General features: G+C 54.9%; 1 protein-coding gene across 1 annotated transcript in view; it reads left to right on the top strand.

Moving 5' to 3' along the window:
- Nucleotides 1-1,300, top strand: part of LOC130587676 (RNA-binding protein 10-like) — a 3,705-nt gene extending 2,405 nt beyond the window's left edge. The window contains exons 2-3 of the mRNA XM_057388651.1: nucleotides 61-147; nucleotides 1,045-1,300. Of these exons, the coding sequence (XP_057244634.1) occupies nucleotides 61-147; nucleotides 1,045-1,113 (156 nt within the window). The 3' untranslated portion in view covers nucleotides 1,114-1,300. The remainder of the gene's footprint in view (nucleotides 1-60; nucleotides 148-1,044) is intronic.
- Nucleotides 1,301-1,321: the final 21 nt, after the last annotated feature.

Below are 1,321 nucleotides of genomic sequence, written 5' to 3' on the forward strand. Positions count from 1 at the left end.
GTGCCCCCCAATTCCATCCCTGTTGCCTCCCTGACCCCCCGTGCCCTCTGTGCCCCCCAGGCCGGGCTGACCCTGTTGGGGCACCGCGTGTCCCTGCACTACAGCGACCCCAAACCCAAGATCAACGAGGACTGGCTCTGTGCCAAGGTGGGGACAGACTTTGGGGGGTTCTTGGCACCATTTTGGGGGAAAATTTGGGGTTTTGGGGCAATTTGTGGGGTCTTTGGGAAGGCACAAAGGGTTTTGGGGGGTGATTTGGAATTTTTGGGAGGATCCAGGGGGCTCTGAGGGGTTTTGGGGTGTGGTGGGTTTGGGGTGGTGCAGTTTTGGGAGGTGTGTGGGTGGGATTTGGGGTCCAGGATGGTTTTAGGGTGGGACAGTTTTTTGGGGCTCTACGGGTGGGATTTGGGATCCAGGATGGTTTTGGGGTGTGACAATTTTGGGGTGTCTGTGGGTGGGATTTGGGGTCCAGGGCGGTTTTGGGGTTTGGGACAGTTTTGGACTCCAGAGCTGTTTTGGGGTGTGACAGTTTTGGGGGTCTGTGGGTGGGATTTGGGTTCCGTGGTGGTTTTGGGGTGTGATAATTGTGGAGGTCTACGGTTGGGATTTGGGGTCCAGGATGGTTTTAGGGTGGGACAATTTTTTGGGGCTCTACGGGTGGGATTTGGGGTCCAGGGCGGTTTTGGGGTCCATGGCGGTTTTGGGGCGTGATAATTTTGGGGGGTCTTCGGGTGGGATTTGAGGTCCAGGGTGGTTTTAGGGTGTGACAATTTTGGGGGTCTGCAGGTGGGATTTTGGGTCCATGGCGGTTTTGGGGTGTGACAATTTTTAGGGGTCTATGGGTGAGATTTGGGGTCCAGGATGGTTTTAGGGTGTGACAATTTTTTGGGGCTCTACGGGTGGGATTTGGGGTCCAGGGCAGTTTTGGGGTGTGACAATTTTGGGGGTCTGTGGGTGGGATTTGGGGTCCAGGGCAGTTTTGGGGTTTGGGACAGTTTTGGGGTCTGTGGCAGTTTTGGGGTGTGACCATTTGGGATTTCTCAGTGTGGGGTGCAGAACTTCAAACGGCGTGAGAAATGTTTCAAGTGTGGCGTCCCCAAAGCCGGTGAGTGACCCCAAATCCCTGGAATTCACCTCAAAACTTTGTGGGATCCCCGCAGACCTCCCTGAACCACCCCAGAACTTCTTGAACTGCCCCAAAATTCCCTGAACCGCCCCAAATCTGCCCCAAAAATGCCCCAAAACTGCCCCAAAAATGGCTATTCTCAACCCAAAACTATTTGGGTTCTCCCCAACACCCAGGGGATCCCCCAAATTCTCT

This window comes from Malurus melanocephalus, unplaced genomic scaffold, assembly GCF_030028575.1.
Source record: "Malurus melanocephalus ecotype Western Australia unplaced genomic scaffold, MMel_1.1 scaffold_2240, whole genome shotgun sequence".
Taxonomy (NCBI): Eukaryota; Metazoa; Chordata; class Aves; order Passeriformes; family Maluridae; genus Malurus; species Malurus melanocephalus.